This window comes from Plecotus auritus (genome assembly GCF_963455305.1).
Source record: "Plecotus auritus genome assembly, chromosome: 1".
Classification (NCBI taxonomy): Eukaryota; Metazoa; Chordata; class Mammalia; order Chiroptera; family Vespertilionidae; genus Plecotus; species Plecotus auritus.
The window spans coordinates 92,965,470-92,988,619 of record NC_137770.1 but is presented as its reverse complement, the minus strand read 5'-3'; the positions used below and the strand labels follow the sequence as shown (position 1 = coordinate 92,988,619).

At 41.5% G+C, this 23,150-nt stretch overlaps 1 protein-coding gene across 3 annotated transcripts in view; it reads right to left on the bottom strand.

Moving 5' to 3' along the window:
• The window catches only part of AKAP6 (A-kinase anchoring protein 6), a 495,085-nt gene that overhangs the window by 365,254 nt on the left and 106,681 nt on the right, over positions 1-23,150 (bottom strand). For all 3 annotated transcript variants that reach the window (XM_080685020.1, XM_080685019.1, XM_080685021.1), the window contains exon 2: positions 11,651-12,008. In XM_080685020.1, coding sequence (XP_080541146.1) covers positions 11,651-11,974 — 324 coding nt within the window. In that variant the 5' untranslated portion in view covers positions 11,975-12,008. The remainder of the gene's footprint in view (positions 1-11,650; positions 12,009-23,150) is intronic.

Below are 23,150 nucleotides of genomic sequence, written 5' to 3'. Positions count from 1 at the left end.
AAAGCCTTGTGCTGTGAGCTCTAATAAATTTGTTCTGGAAACCTGCAACATATTTATGGAGCTGCATTTTAAAGGATGTACTGAATTTTAGGATAACCACATTAAACAGTCATGAAATATTTATTCTTATTTATGTCCTGTGACAGAAAAAAATAATTGCTTGTAGATTGTAGGAAAAGCTAATCCTAACAATTTTTAAAACCTAAGAAAATTTACCACTTTTCTAACATAATATATTTTTATACATCTAAAACTTTATTTATGAAAGTTTAAAAAATATTTTAAAAACAGATACCTCAGGTTTATAATTAATTAAGAAGAGTTACATATAGATCACAAGCAGAAAAGAGAGAGAAAATGGAAAGTATGTCATCATAAGCACAAAAAATAATGTAGCTACTGTATTAATCCATGCAGAGTTTAAATTAATTTTGATTTATCGAGCTCATTTCTCAATGTACAAGACCAGAATCCAAAAAACTCTAGGGAGAACTACTAGAGTAAACAACACATTTAAATAGAACCCAGCAAATCATCAAGTCCACATGGGTGTTTAATAAATAGTTTTTGCAACAATAATGAGTTATCTATATATCCTCTCACACAAATCTTACATTTGTCTATAAAATATAGTACATAAAACTCAAATAAAATACTTCATCATCTTTGAATATATCTCCTTGTAATAACAATTATTTAATGACATCGTTTTCATTATCAGTATGATTTACCTCTGAATGTTCATTAGTGCATTATTTTTGAAATTGCAGAGTTTTGAGGTGAGGATCCACCCAAGTCATATCTCTAAAGTGCAAAGTATCCAGGATGTCCTGTCAAAGGTCAAACAAAGTGAAAAAATGCATGCCCTCAGATTTCCAGCAGAGGTGTGGGAACTAACTTTACTAATTATTCACAGGTCTAGGTATATAGGCTTGTGTTTGTTCAACAAAATAATCAGAGGAAATGTTTTGTATGCTGCTTGTTTTCTTCTGTCCTGGTTTTGAAATCATACAAATGGATCAATAGAGATACACAGTTATGGAATAGAAAAAAAACAAGATTCCTCATAATAGCTAGAGTAATAATAACTCAGATTAAACGCTGTGTCCACCACCATGCTACAGTAAGGGGAGAACCCATAGAAGGATTGATCAGGTTGGTCTTAAAGATGGTTTCACTTTGCTATGATTCAGGGATGTGTAGCAATTTTCCAAGAGAGAAGTTTGGGGCAAGGAGTGAGGTGATTTCCCAGGGAGAGGGAAACCATGTTCTAAGGGATGGATTTCTGCAAGGACCTGCTATTTAGAGGTACAGCAAAGGAAATGTCAGAAGAAACAATAAGCCAGCTGGGTCCAGATTGTGAAGGTAATTATAGGCTGTGCCCAGGCATTTAGACTTTATCTGGGCGGGCAGCTGGAAGCTAAGGGAGGTAAACACTGAGTTAAAATGTTTTTTAAAACAACATTTCACTCCCAGTTATTTCCAGGATGGGGCATAGACCTACGCATAAAGGAAGTATCTTTTTATGTGGTTATTTGCAGGACTCTCTCCCCATCTTGTTACTAATGCCTGACTCCCTCAATTACAGAGATTTCCAGGATGGGGTATGTATCTATGCATAAAGGAGGCAGCTTTCTATGCAGTTATTTGCAGGACTCTCTCCCCATCTCGTTACTAATGCCTGACTCCCTCAATTACAGAGATGATCAATGTGATAACATTCATTCCCCACAGAGGCAAAAGTTGGAGCTACAGCCATTGTTACCGCTATTTTCTGAACTACTTTACCGGGTCTTTTGATGGAAATTAGGTTTCGGGAAAGAGGGAAAACTGCAAGAAACACTGAAGACTTTCTTCATAATTTGCCTCCTAAGGCCAGTGTCCCTCCGTGTGAACCGATTCTCCAGCAGGCCCTCTCCCACTTCCCTCTTCTTCGGGAAAGGAGCAGATTACTTTCCATGTTCATCTCACATGTTCCTTTCCATTTAGTGATGTATTTGGCATATATGCCTCATTCAAATAATGAGAAAAATGTGTGCATTAAGGTGTCACAGAACAACAGAAGCAGCTTATACCGAAAAGCCACACTGCTAAAATGAGCACAGGAGCAATTTCTATTCTGTTCTTTTTTATTCTATTCACATTTATATATATATTAAAAAATACAGCCCTCAGCCCTCACACCAAGTGACAATAGACATATCAGCTCAGCTTGAGCCTGTTGACAGCAAATTAAGCCACAGAGAACCAGTGGGCTCTGACTTCCCTGCTGCCTCTCTGGGGTTGCATCAGTTCCTTGGTCTAATGGACTTTTCCTTTCTTTCCACATTCACCACCCAAGCCCAGACACTCCATTCCATTTATTGAACATCCATCCTCATTACTGTCTCACTCTCTCCCTTTCCCAGATCACGTGCACATGCCCGCAAACTCATCCCAAGACACGGGTTTTTACCATGTATTTCTTTGTTTGCAGATGTCTTTATGATCACTGGATCAAGCCCAGACTCCTCTGAGGCATTCAAAGTATTTATGGTCCTTCAAAATGTCTCTACTAAGCTCAATGATATATGTCATTCATCATTCCTTGGCTCCAGGGAAAGAGGCCCTCTGTCTTTCATACTCAAAGCACACTCTCTCAGGCTCTCTCCCTGCCTCAACAAGGCGGCCTTAGAAAGCAGGTGGTGCACTGCACAACCTCAAGAGGTGCTATTCATATACAACATCTACAGGTAGGCAGCCCTGTGCCTGGACCCCTCTGTAAAATAATTTCCAGTTGAAAACATTGTGAGAATTAAGTGCAACAGAAACATTTACTCTATCTGGATTTGGTTTTTCTTTTGTATATAAAAAATTTTAAGAGAATAACGTAAGATAGTACATCAAAATGTATGATTTAGTGACTGGTATGGACTTATCTCCCTCCCTCCTGTTGTTTTTACTGACTTTATGAGGTCACTTAAGAAACTGAAGAGTTCAGAGTCATGGAGGAGTCTTTATTCCTAAATAAAGAAATCCCTGGCTGTCTTTTTGGAGATAAGGGAGAATGCAAGGAACAAGCAAGGTGTATCCAAAAGCCCTCTGCTCAAAAACACCTCCCGCCAGGGGTTGTCAGCTCTAACTGCATTGGAATCACGTGAGGAGTCTTTGAAAGTCCTGATGCTTAGGTCCAAGCCCAGATTCTGATGTAGCTAGTCTGAAACATGGCATGGAAAATGGGTTTTTTAAAGCTTCCCAGGAGATTTTACTATGTAGCCAAAAATGAGTACTACAACTGTCGCTATATGCATACCATATCTAGAAATCAATTGATTTGTTAGCATTTCTTCATTAAAGTTGTTCATCTCTTGCTCTACCCACTTCCATGTTGGGTTACTAGTAATTCACATATCAGTACCATTTCACTTTAATTATTTCACGTTTTCCCTCTTTTGAGATGTAAAATTTTGAGGGGGGAGAGTGGACAAAGTAGCAGCAAATAATGAAGAGACAGAAAAGAAAAACACACAAGTTCTCTCCCCAGTTTAGGGTAGCTATTAATACCTCTACTCAAAAGGACCCCAGATTTCATTCACATCCCCTCTTCAAAACCCTCACATTCCTACTTGTGATGAAATAAACAAAAAACAATGATGCTGAAAAAATTTGCACCAGGCTACATTTACTTCCATAATATTTTCCAAAGTTTAAGTACATATCAAAAATATTGAGGAAAGTTGAGAGTGGTCTAAAGCAGTAACTATCAAACTATTCTGTATTCTGGCCTTGACTCAGAGAAAGGCATAAATTTTACACAATGACGTTTCACAAGGTAGTATTTATCTTTACTTCATGTAATGCTATTTCATTGCTTTAGCTCTTTAATTCACTAAATTGATTTCACAACTTACTAATTGGTTGAGATGTACTTCTTGACAAATAACAGTCTAAATGGTAGAAAGAAAAATATTTATACTTCCCCTAAAACAAAGATATTTTGTCGTCAAGCTTAAGCTGGTGCTTACTTAGCTTAAGATGCTAAGCTAAGAAACCACTCAAAGATGGTATATACTGAATGTTTCAGACTCAGAATTCTCCACTCCCCAAACTACTGATGTTAGGAGTTTAGTTCCACTCAGAATTCCCTTCATCAAGAATTCCCGAGACTCCTAGGGCATTGTAGATGTGCCCAAGAATCAACCCTGACTTGCTCGACGTCAGCAGACCTGGGCTCCACAGCTGTCCTTTGGTAGCATCTCTGCCACCTCAGGCAGAGCTCAGCTATAACACTTGGACAGTGGGTGGCAGAGTACACTTTCCCCTACACCCACTGAACAAGGGGAGGGAGAAGCCCAGGTGGAGAGTCAGCTGAGACAGGTCCTCCCAGTCACACCCACAGTCCTCTCCCCTCACTGCATTCCCACGCTGCTCTGGGGGTGGCTGCTTATTTTGGGCTCCAGGGTTGGGAACACACCTTAACCACAAATCACCACGCCCTCTCCTCCCTCCTGAGCAGGGGCAGACTCCTCGCCTCATGGTGAGGATGAATCCTCTCCTAAGAGCTCCACCATCCCAAGATTTCCACCATCTTCAGTTCGGCAGGCACCTCTGAAGTGCCAACCCCAGCTGTGGAGAGAATTCAAGCCTTTTTCCAGCAAACCATCCAGACCCCATGTGAGCCACTGGGTTCTAATTTTGAGAATCAGGCCAAAATCAAAGAAGCGACACAAATTTCACCTGGAGGTAGCTGAGAATAAAATGTATCTAAAGGGGATTGTTTGGAGAGCAGACCCCAGCTAACTCACTTCTCTTTGCCATCCAGCCACATCATTTAGCTTATGCTAACTAGCCTACGCATCACCTTTTTCTTGCTATCATGTTTCTAGAATACAAATAATATTTTCTCCAAGAAGACTGTTAATCAGTAAGCAGAGGTGCCTAATTTGCTTATTTAGAACCTAAATACATTCATCCAGATCAGCTTAGTTAAAGTCAAAATCTTTTAAGGGTCCTGGTCTGACTTTCCTACACAGCACAGTGTCTGAATCCAAAGAAGGACAGGGAGGAGGAGAGGCAGAGTTCCTAAAAATGGTTCAGCTGGCTTCTCATACCTCTTACTAAAGAATATCTGGAAGTGTAAGCAAAGTATGTGGATTACATTTTCAGTTTTAAAAAATGGAAAAAATGACATAGTATAATATATTGCATTGTTTCCATATTTTAATCTTAAGGTTAGATGTTTTTATTCACACTCTAGAACAATCACTCCTCTCCTCCCCTAACATGAGAATATTATAATAGTGGTTTGTAGTTCATCCTGGGGGTTACAATAAAACTTCCCCTAAGAACCTGGAAATAAGGTTGATAAGAGCAGTCTCTGATAAATAAATTTTAAGATCAGCACAATGACCAAGAAGATAAAGTTACCTTTAAAGACAAAGAGTGGCTCCAGGTCTAGAAGACCTAAGAGTACACTTACTGACTGAAACCCTTACTAAAGAAGGAGTCACACAGAAATGAGGAGAGCGGAGGGGAGAACCAGGCACAGCTACCTACAGAAAGAAGAACAGATTCTCCCAGGCAGACTCCCCAGGCAAGATCTCCAAGACTTCTGAACCACCCACAGACACTCCCAGATGGACAGTAATGCTCCCAAGCACTTGGGTCTTAATTCATCCAACGCCTTTGTCCTAATTCAGTCCTCACCTAGCAGTCTTCCTCATGTGACATCAGGTGCAAGCCTGTATGTGGGAGAGAAGGCACTGACCATACAAACTTGGACTCATCTATCCAACTGAGCCCACACCAAGCAAGGCCCTTGTCCTAGGCAACAGAGATACAGTGGAGAATTAAACACTTGAGGTCCTTGGGGCTAACACAAATAAGCAAACAAGATAACTGCAGCTAGAGATAAGAACCATCATACAAAATAAGCTGAAAAATGGGCTAGTTAATTGCTGGAAAGGGGGATGCATGTTTTAAGAAGAGGTGTCAGAAATAGCTACATTGAGAAAATCACATTTAATATAAAACCAGAGGCTGACTCTACTCTAAGCATTTTCCAAAAGCATTGTTTAAAAAGAAAAAGAGACAACTGGTCCAAATGGAGTCATTTGTGCTAAGTCCCATGTCACCAAACTGAGACCTAACCTCATTGCAGTTGTAGCTTCTCAGGAATGTAATCTTAGTCAGTCCGTCTGTAATTTCCTGATCAGCACTTGTGAGGTAATCCACCTCATTAGACCCCTTTGAGCCCTAAAATGAGATGCCCTTGCCTGAAACAAGCCACTCTTTCCCTGTCCCTCCTCCCTTTCTGCCTATAAAAGCCTCCCGTTCTTTCTGCTAGATGGGATGCTGTTTGATTCATGAATCATTGAATAAAGGCAAATGGATCTTTAAATTTACTCAGTTGAACTTTGTTGTTTTTTTTAACAGTGTTTTTCAAGTAATTTTTTTTAAGTTGTACCTCAACACAATGATAGAGAAGACTGTGATGATTTAGACAGAGCAAGCAATGTGAAAGGGCATGTGAGGAATGTAGACAAGTTAGGTAAGGGTAGGCTCTTCTTTGTTCTTGCTCTTCACCAAACACAGCAAAGGCCCCGCCTCCCTCCTAAACCTCTCCGAGGCTTGTGCCTCTACATGTTAGAACCTGTCTGCACCTCTGGCAGACTGTTTGATGAGGATCCAGAATCTGCCAGGCAAAGACAGAGGAAGAAAGTGCCTAGGCAGAGGGAACAGGAAAAGCTATGAGGCAAGAACAAGCCTAACATTTCTTTGGAATTTCCAATATGCCTGGAGCTTTATGAATAATGGGAAAGTAACAGGAAACATGGCTAGAGAAGCTGGCACAGGCAGAGCCACAGAAAGAGATTTGGGTTTTACTGTAAGCTAATAGGAAGCAAGGGCCTAACATGACCTGATTTACATCTTTAATAGATCCGTTGGCTACCGAGTGGAGAATGAACTGCAGGGTGGCAGAGGGGCTCTAGAAGTAGCCCAAGCAGCAGTGACCTTGCTGGGGGGAGAGGGGTTTCTCAGAAGAGAAGGCAGGGGCAGCAGCAGTAGTGCTGGGGAGAAGGAATGGCTCCGGTTCACGTTTTGGAGATGGACACCCAGAACTTGTTAATAGAGGTATGCATATACATAGGGTGGGAGATCTTGCTTTGGCTTGGCAAAGAGTGGTGACTTTTACTGAAATTGGGAAGACTGAGCGGGGGAGGCCTGGGGGAGGGGAGATTAAGAGCTTGCTGATGGGCATATCAGGTTTGAGATGCTCAACTGGAGACACAAGCAGAAATATCAATTAGGCAGTTGGGTGGGGCCCATGGGAGAATACTGGAGTGAATCTACAGGTTTAGAAATTATCTGCACCTAAATGGACCCTTAAAGTCATGGTATTTCCATCCCTGTGACAGTTGTTTGTTATTGTAAGTTAGTAAATTGAGAAATTGATGAAGGCAGAGGGAGCCAAGCTGGGCCTGCCCCTCTGCTTTGCCATTTACCTCAACTGAGAGCTGCTTCAATAGATTGTTTTGTTGTGTTCCCATATATAAAACACGGTGCCCAATTCCCCCTTTTTCTTGTGGATCACTGTGGAAATCTGAAAAACTGACAGGTATTTAAACTCCTTTTTTTAAATGCCCCGCCGGTGTGGCTCAGTGGTGGAGCATCATCGACCTACGAACCAGAAGGTCATGGTTTGATTTCCCTTCAGGGTACATGCCCAGGTTGCTGCTTGATCCCCAGTAGGGGGCATGCATGAAGTAGCTGATCGATCACTTTTCTCTCTCATTGATGTTTCTATCTGTCTCTCCCTCTCCCTTCCTCTCTGAAATCAATAAAAATATGTTTTTTAAAAAGTGCATCACAGTGCCTATTTGGTTAAATAAAGAACTATTACACAAATACAGGGGAAACTTTAAGCAGATTAGGAGACCAAACTCAATGACCAGAGTTGATGACTTTGTACTCTATTCTTTTTTTTAAAATATATTTTATTGATTTTTACAGAGAGGAAGGGAGAGGGATAGAGAGTTAGAAACATCGCTGAGAGAGAAACATCGATCAGCTGCTTCCTGCACACCCCCTACTGGGTATGTGCCCGCAACCAAGGTACATGTCCTTGACCAGAATCGAACCTGGGACCCTTGAGTCTGCAGGCCGATGCTCTATCCACTGAGCCAAACCAATTAGGGCTGTACTCTATTCTTACAGAATATTTGAGAACATTATAAGAGAACTAGAGGCCCAGTGCACGAAATTCGTGCACAGGGGAGAGGGGTGCCCCTCAGCCTAGCCTGCACCCTCTCCAATCTGGGACCCCTAGAGGGATGTCCAACTGCCCGTTTAGGCCCGATCCCACTGGGATCATGCCTAAACGGGCAGTCGGACATCCCTCTCACAATCCAGGACTGCTGGCTCCCAACTGCTCGCCTGCCTGCCTTCCTGATTGCCCCTAACCACTTCTGCCTGCCAGCCTGATCACCCCCTAACCACTCCCCTGCCAGCCTGATTGATGTCTAACTGGTCACCCCTAACTGTCCTCCCCTGCAGGCCTGGTCACCCCTAACTGCCCTCCCCTGCAGGCTTGATTGCCCCCAACTGCCCTCCCTTGCAGGCCTGGTCCCTCCCAACTGCCCTCCCCTGCAGGCCTGGTCACCCCTAACTGCCCTCCCCTGCAGGCCTGGGTCCCTCCCAACTGCCTTTCCCTGCAGGCCTGGTCGCCCCCAACTTCCCTCCTCTGCTGGCTTGGTCACCCCTAACTGCCCTCCCTTGCAGGCCTGGTCCCTCCCAACTGCCCTCCCTTGCTGGCGGCCATCTTGTGGTGGCCATCTTGTGTCCACATGGGGGCAGGATCTTTGACTACATGGGGGCAGCTATCTTGTGTGTTGGAGTGATGGTCAATCTGCATATTACTTTTTATTAGATAGGATAGAGGCCTGGTGCACGGGTGGGGGCCAGCTGGTTTGCCCTGAAGGGTGTCTGGATCAGGGTGGGGGTTCCCTTGGGGCGTGAGGCGGCCTGGGCGAGGGGCCTGTGGTGGTTTGCAGGCCGGCCATGCCCCCTGGTGACCCAAGTGGAGGCCCTGGTATCTGGGGTTTATTTATCTTCTACAATTGAAACTTTGTAGCCTTAAGCGGAGGCCTGGACTGGCCAGGGTGTGCGGAAAGCTTGGCTTCCTCTATCACCGGGGGCAACCCTAGCCTCCTGCTCTTTCCAGCTCCATGGCTGCCGCCATTTCTGTTTGGGTTTATGTATCTTCTATCATTGAAACTTTGTAGCCTTGAGTGGAGGCCTAGGCTGGCAAGGGCAGGTGGAAAGCTTGACTTCCTCCATCGCCAGGGAAACCCAAGCCTCCCTCCTGCTCTCTGTGGCCGTAGCCATCTTGGTTGGGTTTATTTGCATATCCGCTCCTGATTGGCTGGTGGACGTGGCTGGTGGGCTTGGCTTGAGGGTGTAACGGAGTGATGGTTAATTTGCATATTACTCTTTTATTATATAGGATGATGGTTGTAAAATCACTTGATGAAATAAACATCAAAAAAGTATTAATAGAAACTCTAAAATTAAATTAACATTAAATGATTTCAGTTTATCCCTTTAAGTCATTAATTACCACTATGCAATTATTGCCTTGACTTCCTACATTCCTGGGGCTTTTTACTCAGCAGAGGAGACAGACATACTGTGGGACAGAGCTGGATAGAGGCAGGTGTAAGATGCTTTCTACTGAGGCAAGAAGATGATAGGTAATTCCAATGTAAAAAGATAAGCAAATCACCCTAGAGGTGATTTCTCAAACACTGAACATAACCTTGGTTGATTTTACAAAAACTTTACATTCCTACTTGGAATAAAAGTTTTCATATTCACTTCAGTATTACTGAAGTAATTAAATGAAGTAAATCGACACATTAATGTTTCTAGGAGCCCTTAACAGCATTTTTAGCGGAGTCTTTTAAAGAGATTTCCATTTTCTCCCCATTCTCCTTTATCATTTACCACTTTTTCTGTGTAAATCTGAAAGATTTTGGAGAGCAACAGTCAACTTTTCTTAAAAACCCAACCCTGTATTTACTTATAGGAGCCACACAGAAGGGTAGCATTAGAGGAAACAGAGGAGAGGGGTGAAGTGGAGCCCCTGACTTCCATTTCACTCCACCCCGCGTTGCTGCAGAGCTGCTCCTTTAACTAAAGGAGCTGTGTTCCAGGGGCTGAGACGCATTCCTCCCCGCTGCCAGAGCGGGAAACCAGCCAGGCCTGCATTCCACTGAAGCTGGTTCCTAGCCATTTCTGTTACCCTTTAGTGCTGTCTCTTTTTCAAGAACCTGTGAGAGCCCAATCAGTTGGCATTCTGGCTCTTTTGTTTGCTCTTTCTCCCCAACCCCTCCTTTCCTCTCTTGGGCACTCTTTCATGTGGCAGCAGGGTCCAGAATCCCCTGAACCAGCCTGAGAAAGCTGAGCCAGCTCTGCTTAAGCTTTGAGAAACATGCTTTCTCTAACTGCGCATCTCTCCTCTCACCCTGATGGCTGCACAAGACATTTGAGTGTTAAGAGTTAAGAATCTGTTTGGTCTTTGTTTTTTTTCTTTTAAATATATGTTTACTGATTTCAGAGAGGAAGGGAGAGGGAGGGAGAGTGAGGGGGGGGAGAAAGAGAGAGAGAGAGAGAGAGAGAGAGAGAGAGAGAGAGAGAGAGATCAATGATGAGAAACAATCACTGATCCACTGCCTCCTGCATGCCCCACACTGGGGATCGAGCCCACAACCCAGGCATGTGCCCTGACTGGGAACTGAACTGCGGCCTACTGGTTCATAGGTCAAGGCTCAACCACTGAGCCATGCTGGCCAGCTGGTCTTTGGTTTCAAAATTATTTAGGATAAACTGTCTTAGGTAAAAGAATTCTCCTTAAGATCTTGTGTAACTGACTGGAATTTACATTGGGGTCTGGGTCCAGTGCCCTGATTAGTTATAAACCTGCCTTGCTTTGCTAGTCATTGACCTGAACATGCCTTTTGCTCAGGGACCTGGAATAGAGGAATGGCTATGGCAGGGCAAGATTCACTGTATTTTGGGGTCCCTAAGTCAAAATCTCTATTATAGCACTCTTTACTAGCACCTTCATTTCATTATTATCAACAGTCAGGCTTGTTAAGGCCTCTAAAAGCCCCAGACATTTTTCAATGTCTGAACTTTAGATTAGTTGTGAAAAACGAACTTTTGCCCTGCATGTGAATTGTGCCTGGATGAAGTGACTCATCCCAAAAAGAGAGCACTGCCCTTCCCTATTGTGCCAGGACCCACTGTGCGCCACAGTGGTAGCATCAATTCAACAGAAGATAATCACAGACACACACTCACAGCCACAGCTCGGTTTGAGGTTTTACCTGTGGGAGTCTATTTATTAAATCTTTTGTAATACTTTTATTCCCCCCACTTTTCTGCATTATCCCCTAAGGTCAGTTTTATTCTAGGCACTCAGCCCATGAAGTAAAATCAGGAGAGAATTCTGTCCATGTTTATCTACAAAGATAATGTTTTCAAACCAGTTCTTCCAGTTTCCTTCTGAGACGTTTTCTCACTGAGAATGACAGAACTGGGGCTCTATGTGCCACAGCCTTTTCAGTCTTCTGTCTGGAATGGACCTGAACCCAGAAACCTTCCTTACCTTTAGTTGAACTAGATGCACATCCACATGCTTGCTGTCTGAATCCTGCTGGACTGAGTGGGTTAGGTCCCGGACCCTCTCTGAGGTCATCCGGAGCCAGGTCTCAATTTCAGGTAAGTGAAGGACAATCTTCCAGTCGGCCCCTGTATGCAATGGGGGTGGCTTTTCATACTGCTGGTCAGAATCCATATCCTTCACCGCCTCTACTCCCTCACCCTGCTCCACGGTGGGTGTCAAGTTGATGGCCATGGGTGAAGCATCAGTAGCCATGGGATCCAGGTCCTGTGACCTCAGGGGGGAAAGTGTCACACTCATGGTTAACATGGAGAAGTCTAAATCTTACTTCTTTCCAAAACAGCTGAAAGGCAAGAGGAAAGAAGAAAGCAAGAGTCAGACAAGATTGCCAAATAAAGAAATGATACTTCACAGAAGAAACAGGATTTCTAAATTAAGCCAGATTTCTAAATTAAGAAACCATAGCTCATAGCAAAAACAGAAAGAGGTGTTTTAAGTTTCTACATAGTAGCCCCAAGACCCAGCATATAATAGGAACACAAAACCATGTGGTATTGCCTACCCCAACATCGATTCTCTCCTCATTCCTTAGTAACAACATCCTGATTTTCAGCTGTGCCTATTCCTGCCAAGAATTTAAAAGTGCATTCCCTATCTCCATCATAACTAGGTGTGGCCAAGTGGCTAAGTTCTGACCAATGAGATGTAAGTAGAATGCCTGTGTAGAAAGTCTGGGAAAGCTGCTTAAAAGGAGCTGACTCAATTAGGAGGGGCCCCCTTTTTGCCCTTCTGCTTTCCCCCTTCTCCTAGCCTGTAATGTGGACTTCCAGTTGCTGTCTCAGACCAGAAGATGCCTCTGAGTATGTCAGGTAGAGGATGGTAGAGCAAAGTGGTAGGAACATGGATCCCACACGTTAACGAGAAACTGCTGGGCTGCTGCCCTGGACTTCTTTTATTGTGAGAAAGACAACCTTCTGTCTTGTGTAAGCCGCATGAATCTTTGGGGCTTTTCTACAAGCATCCACACATCATTTTGATTACTGAAACCAATATTTTCAATTCATGGGATAACAAGAGAGGGAACATGTTTGAGTTGGTGAAAATAGTGTGCTGAATTCAGAGAAGGCTGCTCCTTTCTATCATTTGTTAGGTAAATAGATATCATGTAGTAATTGCAAACCTTTACTTTCCTGAAAAGTATAAATCATGAGATTAACTCTCAACCTAAATAAAATTAGTATTTGGTCATGCTGAAATTTTGAGGCTCTGGAATTTCAAGAGTAATAAATTGCTTTTAAACATATAATATTAAAATGTTAATCAAATACATGAAAAAGAATATAAGTGTAGGTCATAATAAGGTAAGGTTACTTTTTAAGATAAAGTTGATAAGATAAATTATCTAGCTATGTAAAAGATAAATTACCAGTGTATTATAAAATAACTTTTTGGCCTTGTACACTAAACATTTTAAATAGACATTATTTTTAATTTCAGGAGCTTCTTTTACTCAAGGCAATGGGTTTCATATCCTTTTAAAATACTTTTTCTGGTTCTACACATTCAAGTCACTTTATAGCTCCTTTCATCTAAAGATGAAATATAAAATTAGATGTGATTATCATAAAGTAGCCCATATGTCTTCAGATTCTGAATATTCACTTAATATTAACAAAAAATTCTTTAACGGCTCTGGCTGGTGTGGCTCAGTTGGTTGGGCATTGTCCTGGGCATGAAGGGGTTGCCAGTTCAATTCTGGGTGAGGGCACATGCCCAGGTTGCAGACTCGGTCCCAGGTAAGCGGATAAATGTTTTTCTTACATCAATGTTTCTCTCTCTCTCTCTCTCTCTCTCTCTCTCTCATTTTTACTCTCTCTTCCCCCTCCCTTCCTCTCTGTCTAAAAATCAATAAAAATTCTTTATAAAATATTTTACCTACAAAAATGGGGGAAGGAGGTAAAGAAAGATCCCAGTTTGACTAGGAACATGTAACTTTCCATACAGGAATGGGCACAGGTAATTAAAATACTGTTGAATTAACAAAAGCCTTAAAAATATGTTACTCCTGCCCTGGCCAGTGTGGCTCAGTTGGTTGATCATCGTCCTGTGCACCAGAAGGATGCTGGTTCGATTCCCAGTCAGGGCACATGCCTGGGTTGCAAGTTTGATCATTGGGGTATTCAGGAGGCATCCAATTGATGTTTCTCTCTCACATTGATGTTTCTCTCTCTAAAGTCAATAAAAAAATTTTTAAATAAATAAAATAAAAAATAAGTTATTCCTAAGACATGTTTCTGAAACCTTCCAATGCTACACCATGCTCCCCCTACCCAACTTATTGAGCATCATATTTTTAAATTAAATGATAAGGAGGTTTACAGATAAATTTTTGAAAGCACAGTTATTTGCTAAAAGTAAAATATTATGTCATAAAGTAGGTTTATCGCTTTGGTACCTGCCTTTGAGAATGGTACCTGCCTTTTAGGCTTCAATTCAACAGCCTCCTCTGCCTGAGTATAAGAGGAAGAAATCTACACCCTACATTTTTAAATACCTTTTTAAAATAACATGGTAATACCTGGCTATTTTCCATTACAAGATAATGGAAAATTTCACTGGGAGGGATAAAACTTCAGGAAGAATAAGCTACCACACTACTTCTTAAAAAACTATACCCTAGCCTAAGACAGATTCTGATTTCCCAAAAGCAATTTTTAATTTTTTATCAATTCCTGCCCTCTGGGGGATCTGCTTAGAATCTCAATCCCCGAGAAGGAACCTGATACACAAAGGTTAATAAAGGTTTCTAATGCAAGGTCACAGAACTGGGGGTAAGCAGCGGGGACACCGGTGTCACAGTGGTTCCCTTTTCTAAGAAACCAGACTCATCCAAACCAGGAAACTATATGCCAGGGCAGTGTACAATGAACTCTTTAAGTTACACCCACACCCAGTTGCCCCTAGATGCCTGCCCATGAGTCCTGAATAACTGATAAATGATGCCTGGTCACTGTGTTTTCTCTGAAACTCCTAAATCAAGCTGTGCCTTCTCTGGAATATACATCATACTGTAAACTAAAGAACATGTCAAAGAATTGGCTCAGTGCAATTTATGTCCCAACATACATTTCTATAAATATCAGCAGGCTGTGCACCAAGCAAGCACAGTGCAGCTTTGTGCGATTTAGGGTAAGATGCTCCACATTGCTGGGTCCTAGTTTCCTTATTTGTAAAATGACAAAATTGGCCTCCATGATCTGTAAGATCCCATCTGTCACTAAAAATCTGTGACTATCTATTTATCCAGAAATAACAAAACTGCTGGAAGTATCCAGTCTGTACTGAGAGCTGTGTAGCTACTAAGCAATGGCCTTCCATTTTACCAAAGCACACAAACAGCGTCAGTAGATGTGTCCCACTTAGTGGGAAGAAAGAAGTTATCCCCGTTCAAACACATTTTGTAAATCATTATTTACACATTAAGTGTTGCTAATTCTTTCCGGGGGAGCAAATATGGGAGATTATCCTCTCTGAGAGCTTGCAATTTAAGATGGACAACAAAAATGGATGTGATTATATAGATAACAATAAAATAATATTAAATAAAACCATAGCTGTGTGCATCACAAATGAGTAAATGACAAATAAACCTTACATTCAAGCTGCCAAAACAAAAATTTCCTGCATTAAAAAATGTCAACCTGAATGTGATGTTTCTATATTTAACTGATCGAACTGTAAACAAGAGAATCTCCTTAACCCAGAAAAGTAAAGCATTTTACTTAAGTTTTATTTTAGCGTCTGTCTATTTACTTTCCATAACATACCGTATAACTTTGCCACTGAAAAAAAAATACCGTATGTGTCATAATAGCATAGCAAACCTGGGAAGTGGCATAAATTTGATTAGCTACCAATTTTCATGGAAAATAATTACTATAAACATTTAATTATTAATTCTAGCAGTTCACTTTTAAAATGACCACACTCAGATAACCAAACTCTATTTCTGATTTTCACAAAGTCACATCTGATTTAAAAGACACTTAAAGTTTATAATTTAAAGGAAAACTGTTTCACAGTTTGAAGACTTACAGTAATATCTTTGTGTATATGTTCCCTGGCCCTCCTCATGACTATTCAAGCTTGCTTTCCTATCAAATTAATTCTTCCAATTGAATGCAAACAGAGAGTAGGAAATTCAGCACAAGTCTACATGTTCTTCTAAGTACTATAAATTTTGTATTCTTCCTTTGTCAGGCATCTTGCAATAAGACTCCTTGCCAGTCACAGAGAAATTTAAAAAGGAGAAGAAAAGGTCGCTAGACAACAGCTCCTGAAGGTGCAAATGAAAGCACTGATTCGAGTGCTTACAGGTACCCACCCAGTTACAACTCTGACTCCAGAGCGGGAGAGGACAGATCAACCAGCACCCAGTGGCCTCTGCCTCCGCCCCCGCCCCCGCCCCCGCACCCATCAAATGCTTATCTGTGGCCACCTTTCCGGCATTAGAGATAATACCACCTTTATCCCCTGGACTGTTAAAAATAACATAGATCAGATTCTTTCCTTTCCACAAATCCAGAAAAGACTCAATATTTAAAGTGTAAAAGCTGAAAGTAGTAAGGATTTTAGAGAGTATTATTTTGTTTTAATCTATGGAAAAGGTTTTCCAATCACACTCTATTTATTATCATATAGAAACAGAAGAAACATACCATGGATTGCTTCCTAACAAGGACTGGTTCTGCTAGCTCCCTGACAGTCCACAGGTGGTGTGTGGAAACCTGACATTAGCAGAATACATTCTATTTAAATACAACACATTTAAATCAGGAGAGTGTTCCTCTGCCAAACTAGCAGGCAGAAAATGCAGCTACACAGCCTCGGAGCTGCCCACCCTTCCTCCCTTCTCTTGTGGTTTTCTCTCTTAAATAAAAGAATAGAAAAGCCGGGGATCTGCCGACTGTACTCACTGTAAATGCTTTTGTCCCTAAAAGTCCTTCAGGATTAAACGCCTGGCTCCTCCTTCTCTCCCCCCTCGGGTTCTCTTCTCCTGGCCAAGCAAGCTAGAGACCAGTGCAGGTCGATAGGGCCCCAGCTTCAAACACCCTCAGTGGCCAAAATCGCTTACAAAGAGAGGGCTGCTATGCTGTCCCTTTTGGGAAGCTAATGTGTAAGCTCCAGGCCTGTGCAGTTATAGGCAGGCTTTTGTGAACAAGCAGTGATAAGTGAGCTGAGGAAAAGGAGACAGTTGCCAAAACAAGGATCACTATGGGAAAGAATGGGTGGACAGAGCACATCCAGTCACAGTTTAAAAGCATCAAGACTGTATACCCCGAAAACTGAACAATCCTAAAGCAGAATAAATAACTCTGGAAATAAATTAATAGTACAATATTAACATATCCAGCTGACAAAGCCAATCTGCGTTAAACAGGTTCAAGTTCTCTCTCTTTTCTTAAGAAGAAATTGTTCTTTCCAAGCAAGAGCATCATCGTGTGTATAGTTTGAGAGGCAGTCTTATCATTAAGCAAATCAAATCCAAGCCTAAATATGTAGTCTTTCTGTGCTCTGCTTACTTCTTCAAAAGCAAGTGAGAAATGAAAGCATAATTCCAGCCAAACTGAACAAACCTGCCTTCTACAAAGCACATGTTGTAAAATCGAGGTGGAGAGAATTGTTAGGCATCACTAAGTGTCCATTTTTCTCCCTCTTCATTTTTTCTTTCAAATGCTCATTATCATGCTTCACAGAAGCTATTCATAGAGACACTGAGTTTTGAAAGAAAAAAAAAGTTACACTGGAATGTTTTTATTTTTGTCTGAGGTTAGTTCTCATGCTGACTGCAACAAGGAAAAAGAAATGAGCTTGAGACGTGCATCCTGTACCTGATTCCAGGAGTCTAGAATCAGGCTCTGCGAAGATAACACAAAAACGCAACACATCCAGTAAATCACTGAATTAAATGTCCTGGTTTACCTAGATGAATGAAGCCCTAATTCATCACCTAGTTTTATGTCTTGCTGTATACCTACCTTCCTGGTCTCTTGTAAGGCTGAGAGTTGGGAAATTTTAAGCTCTTAACGAAGAGAGCCAAAGAGTTCCTGTCAAATATTAAGTTAAATTTGTACTTAGGGGAGTACAAAAAGAAGAGCAGCTTTTGTAAGATGCTCCTAAAGAAGTTTGCATAAACACTGCCTGTTTCCTCCTCCTTGGCCCTCTTCTCCTCCACGCCCACACCCTCCAGAACTCACCTGTCCTAACACAGGTTAGTGAGATCACTGAGGAAACCACAGGTCATTCTCACTTTCTAATCCTCCCACATAGCAGAACAGCCTGCAAGTGGATACAGTGAGAAGGACTTTAAGCTTTAAGGGAGGGAGCGGGGAGAGGAGACAGCATGAAATAGTGAGCAGTGGGGGTCCAGGCAGTTCTACAATTTAAAAGATCTTTTCAGTGATATCACTGATGTTACCTTTCTCTCATTTCTCTCCTTTTCCCCCTTTAATGTCTTTTATGTACACTGTGACCCCAGGTGGGTGCTGACCACATCCTCCTAATCACACAGAGCCCAGGCACTCTCTCCCAGGTCCCCCTCAGTCACCAATAATTTCATGCCCAGAGCACAGAGTCTTCTGTCAGCCATAACACACTTCATCAATCATCTTCCTTGCTTAAACCCTCCACCTACCCCCGTATCCCCAACCCACCACCCCAATTATTCAGGTCCTTCTCCTGTGGCACAGAACCCCAGGTTGACTCAGCGAGTCATCATACCACCTGTGTTTTCTTTCCCTCATTACAGCAGCCAGTTCCTGTCACTCAGATTCATTTGGCTGCATCAGCCAATCAGCTGTGAACGGTGCCCAGGGTCATGAGTATGTGGACCTGGACTCAGTGAACACTAATGAGTGTTCCTATTTCTCACCCCCACCCCAACTTGCTAATAATCACCTTTAAGCATTAGGCAGCCTCTTAAGAGAAAATGGATTTGTAAAACTCTAAAACATAGATGCAGTTGTTGCTTTTGTCAATGCTATTAACACAAATTTAATACACACATATGCATGGGAACCTCACATAAATGAGAGAGTCAGAGACCCCCAACCTCTGGAGAAGAGAGAGGCTGGAGGTTCAATCAATCGCTAGTGGCCAATGATCTAATCAATCATGCCTATGTAATAAAGCCTCCATAAAAACTCAAAGCACAGAGTTCAGAGAGCCTCCTGGCTGGTGAACAAGAATACATCCACATGCTGGGAGGTGGTACACCCCAAACTCCATGGGGATGGAAGTCCTGTGCTCAGGACCCTTCCAGGCCTCACCAGATGTATCTCTTCATATGGTTCATTTGTACCCTACTATCCTTTGTAATAAGTGGTGGTCTAGTCAGTAAACTGTTTTTCTGCCCTCTGTGAGTGGTTCTGCAAGTTAATCCAACCTGAGGAGAGGGTCGTGGGAACCTGAGGAGGGTTCAATTTATAGCCAGTCAGTCAATCAGACCCACAGGTAACCACCTGGACTGGCCATTGGCATCTGAAGTAGAACGAGGGAGGGAGACAGTCTTGTGTGACTAAGCACTTAAACTGGGGGATTTGACACTGTCTTCAAGTAGATAGTGTCAGAATTGAATTAAATTATAGGACAACCATCCGCTATCAGAGAATTGCTTAGTGTGGGGAAAACCAACACTCACTTGGCAATCTGAAATGCCAGAGGTGTAGTACTGAGAGTAGAGGAACAGGGGAGTGGGGGCATGAATGGGAGGTGGGGGGTAATGGGGGAATAAGGACACATATGTAATACCTTAATCAATAAAGAAATATAAAAAAGAGAGAGAGAGAGAGTAGAGGAGACACAGAGGAGTGTGTTTTTCCAAAATGGCAACACTGGATGCTAGAAGACAATTGTTTCCCTTAGGAAGGAAAAAGAAACCTAGCATAGAATCATATACCAAGAATAATATCAAATTACTAGAGGCCCGGTGCACAACATTTGTGCACTGGGGGAGGGGGGATCCCTCAGTCCGGCCTGTGCCCTTTAGCAGTCCAGGAGCCCTCAGGGGATGTCCAACTAATGGCTGGAGTGGGCCTAAGCCACAGTCAGACACCTTAGCACTGCTGCAGAGGTCGGAGATGCTCTCACCACCGGCGCTGTACTCGCCAGCCATCAACCGGCTTGTGGATGAGCAATGCTCCCCCTGTGGGAGTGCACTGACAACCAGGGCGCAGCTCCTGTGTTGAGCATCTGCTCCCTGGTGGTCAGTGCACGTCATAGCAACTGGTTGTTCCCCATTCAGTCAATTTGCACATTACCCTTTTATTATATAGGATAATCAAATGTTAGGACAGAATAAAGGTATTTTCAGATATTTAAGCTCATAGACACACACACACAAAAAAACTCACACACACTTTTTCATGAGATACTAGAATCTCTCTAGATACTCTACCAAAAAGAGAGAGAGAAAGAGACAGAGAGAGAGAGAGAATAAACCAAGAAAAAGAAAAACATGGTATGTAGAAAGCAGAAGACCTAACACCCCAGGGTGATTAAAAAGGGAAAACTTGCCCAGAGTAAGTAGAAGGAAGAAAATAATAAAGATCAGAGTGGAAATAAATAACATAGAGACCATAAAAAACTACAGAAGATCAATAGAACCAAGAACTGGATCTTTGAAAGGATTAACAAGATTGATGAGCCTCTAGCCAGGCTCACCAAGAAACAAAGAAAGAGGACCCAAATAAAGAAAATCAGAAATGAAAGAGGTGAAGTAATTCAAAAATACTATGAACAACTCTACTCCAACAAACTGGACAACCTAGATGAAATGGACATATCCCTAGAAAAATACAATTCTCCAAAACTCAATCAGGAAGAACCAGAAAATCTGAATAGGCCAATAACTACCAATGAAATTGAAGCAGTAATCAAAAAACTTCCAGCAAACAAAAGCCCTGGTCTGGACAGCTTCACAGGGGAGTTTTACTAAATATCCAAAGAAGAACCTACACCGATCCTCTGCAGACTATTCCAAAAAATTCAAGAGGAAGGAACACTGCCAAGCTCTTTCTATGATGACAGCATTATCCTAATCCCAAAATCAGATAAAGACATTATAAAGAAAGAGAATTACAGGCCAATATCCCTGATGAACATAGATGCTAAAATCTTCAACAAAATTCTAGCAAATCACACTCAGCAATATATCAAAAAGATCATATACCATGACCAAGTGGGATTTATTCCAGGGACACAAGGATAGCACAATATCCACAAATCAATAAACATGATACATCACATAAACAAACTGAGAGATGAAAACCACATGATCATATCAATTGATACAGAAAAAAGCATTTGATAAAATCCAACACCCTTTTTGATAAAAACTCTCAGTAACTTGGGAATAGAGGGGTCATACCTCAACATAATAAAAGCCTTATATGACAAACCTATAGCCAACATCATACTCAATGGGCAAATACTAAAACCATTTCCCCTAAGAACAGAAACAAGATGGGGATGCTCACATTCACCACTCCTGTTCGACATAGTATTGGAAGTGCTAGCCATAGCAATCAGGCAAGAAGAAGAAATAAAAGGTATCCAAATTGGAAAAGAAGCAGTAAAACGGTCATTATTTCCAGATGACATGATATTGCACATAGAAAACACTAAAGACTCCATCAAAAAACTACTAGACTTAATAAATGAATTCGGCAATGTAGCAGGATATAAAATTAACACCATGAAATCTATGGGTTTTTTTAATACACCAATAATGAACTCACAGAAAGAGAAATTTAAAAAACAACCCCATTTACTATTGCAACAAAAAATTTAAGATACTTAGGAATAAACTAAGAATGTAAAAGACTGTACTCAGAAAACTACAGGATGTTTAAAAAAGAGATAGAGGAAGACATAAACAAGTGGAAGAATATACTGTGTTCATTGTTAAAATGTCCATACTACCCAAAGCAATCTATAGATTCAATGCAATCCCCATTAAAATACCAACCACATATTTCACAAACCTAGAACAAACTTTCCAAAAATTCATATGAAATAAAAAAAATACCCCAAATAGCCGCAGCAATCCTGAGAAAGAACAGAGTAAGAGGGATCACAATTCCAGATATCAAGCTATATTACAAAGCCACTGTTCTCAAAATTACCTGGTACTGGCACAAGAACAGACATAGACCAATGGAACAGCACAGAGAACCCAGAAATCGACCCAAGCCATTATGCTCAATTAATATTTGACAAAGAAGGCAAGGGTATACAATGTAGTCAAGACAGTCTCTTCAACAAATGGTATTGGGAAAATTGGACAGATACCTGCAAAAAAAATGAAATTAGATCACCAACTTATATCACACAGAAAAATAAACTCAAAATGGATAAAGGACTTAAACGTAAGATGGGAAGTCATAAAAATCTTAGAAGAATCCATAGGCAGCAAAATATCAGACATATCTCTTAGCAATATGTTTACCAATACATCTCCTAGGACAATGGAAACTAAGGAGAAAATAAACAAATGGGACTACATCAAAATAAAAAACATTTGCACAGCAAAAGAAACCATCAACAAAACAACAAGAGAACCCACTGCATGAGAAAACATATTTGCCAATGTTACATCCAATAAGGGTTTAATCTCCAAAATATATAGGGATCTCATACAACTTAACAAAAGGAAGATAAACAATCCAATCAAAAAATGGGCAAAGGACCTAAATAGACACTTTTAGGAAGAGGACATAAGGAAGGCCAAGAGACATATGAAAACTTGCTCAAAGTCACTAATCACCTGAGAGATGCAAATCAAAATGACAATGAGGTACCATCTTACACTTGTCAGACTGACTATCATCAACAAATCAACAAACAAGTGCTGGTAAGGATGTGAAGAAAAAGGAACCCTCGTGCACTGCTGGTGGGAATGCAGACTGGTGCAGCCACTGTGGAAAACAGTATGGAGTTTCCTAAAAAAATTAAAAATGGAACTCTCATTTGACCCAGTAATCCCAAGGAACTCAGGAATATATCCCAAGAACTCAGAAACACCAATCAGAAAGGCTATATGCACCCCTATGTTCATAGCAGCACAATTTACAATAGCTAAGATTTGGAAACAGTCTAAGTGCCCATCAGTAGATGAATGGATTAGAAAACTGTGGTACATCTACACAATGGAATACTACACTGCTATAAAAAAGAAAGAAGTCTTACCATTTGCAACAGCATGGATGGACCTGGAAAGCATTATGCTAAGCAAAATACGCCAGTCAGAGAAAGATAAATATGACATGATCTCACCCATTTGTGGAATATAATGAACAACATAAACTGATGAACTAAAATAGATCCAGAGACAGAGAAGTATCAAACAGACTGTCGAGCCTCGGAGGGAAGGCAGGGGAGGGTGGGAGGTGAGGGGATGGTGGGGGCGGTAAGAGATCAACAAAAG